Below are 1,102 nucleotides of genomic sequence, written 5' to 3'. Positions count from 1 at the left end.
GCATCTCGTTGCCGCATCCCCGCTCAGGCCAAGGAAAACACCGGAGCCGATGCGACTGTGATTTACGTGCCCCCTCCCTTCGCTGCCGCGGCCATCATCGAGGCGATTGACGCCGAGATTCCGCTTGCCGTCTGTATCACTGAGGGTATTCCCCAGCAGGTGCGAATACCCCCCCCCCCAAAGTCTGAATCGCATTGTTTGCGGTATGAGTTCGTGGGAGTCATCTCGGGCTAAACGGCATAATCATCTCGAACATATCTTGCACACCGCCAGGACATGGTGCGCGTGAAGAAGCGTCTCATGGCGCCTGGCTGCAAGACCCGCCTCATCGGCCCCAACTGCCCCGGTATCATTAAGCCCGGCGAGTGCAAGATCGGTATCATGCCTGGTCACATCCACACCCCTGGCAAGATTGGTACGTTGCTGTTTGTGTCCTCTCGACGCGTGGCGCGAGTGCAACGGGAACTTGCAAGTTCACTTACGCCGGCGTGACGTTTTGTTTTTACACACACACACACACACACACACACACACACACACACACACACACACACACACACCATATGCGGGTGTGCAGGTATCGTTTCCAGGTCTGGTACCCTGACTTACGAGGCTGTCGGACAGACGACCGCTGTCGGTCTTGGTCAGTCCACCTGTGTCGGTATTGGTGGCGACCCCTTCAACGGCACCAACTTCGTCGACGTGCTCAAGCTGTTCGCCGAGGACCCCCAGACCGAGGGCATCATCCTCATCGGTGAGATCGGAGGCTCCGACGAGGAGGCCGCTGCTCAGTGGATCAAGGACAACGCACTCGTCTCCAAGAAGCCCGTCGTCTCCTTCATTGCCGGCCTTACCGCCCCTCCCGGCCGCAGGATGGGTACGGGGATCCCCCAGCGTTTGCTGCGTGATTTTGACAGTGCAGATCTCAGCTCGATCGATTGATTCATTTCTTCGTATGCTACGTTTGCTCTTACTCGCGCAGGTCACGCTGGTGCTATCATCTCGGGCGGCAAGGGAACCGCCACCTCCAAGATCCAAGCCCTCCAGGATGCTGGCGTCACCATCTCGGAATCGCCCGCCAAGCTCGGTTCGACGATGCTCG

At 58.5% G+C, this 1,102-nt stretch overlaps 1 protein-coding gene across 1 annotated transcript in view; it reads left to right on the top strand.

The window, feature by feature from the left end:
* Positions 1–27: 27 nt before the first annotated feature.
* ACA1_359750 (succinyl coenzyme A synthetase alpha subunit) overlaps positions 28–1,102 on the top strand; it is a gene marked incomplete at both ends in the record, with an annotated part of 1,446 nt that continues 371 nt past the window's right edge. Inside the window, 4 exons of the mRNA XM_004352398.1 lie at positions 28–159; positions 274–415; positions 578–877; positions 983–1,087. Coding sequence (XP_004352450.1) covers positions 28–159; positions 274–415; positions 578–877; positions 983–1,087 — 679 coding nt within the window. The remainder of the gene's footprint in view (positions 160–273; positions 416–577; positions 878–982; positions 1,088–1,102) is intronic.

Source organism: Acanthamoeba castellanii (genome assembly GCF_000313135.1).
Source record: "Acanthamoeba castellanii str. Neff unplaced genomic scaffold scf7180000084622, whole genome shotgun sequence".
Lineage (NCBI taxonomy): Eukaryota > Discosea > Longamoebia > Acanthamoebidae > Acanthamoeba > Acanthamoeba castellanii.
This window is presented reverse-complemented; position numbering and strand designations above follow the sequence as displayed.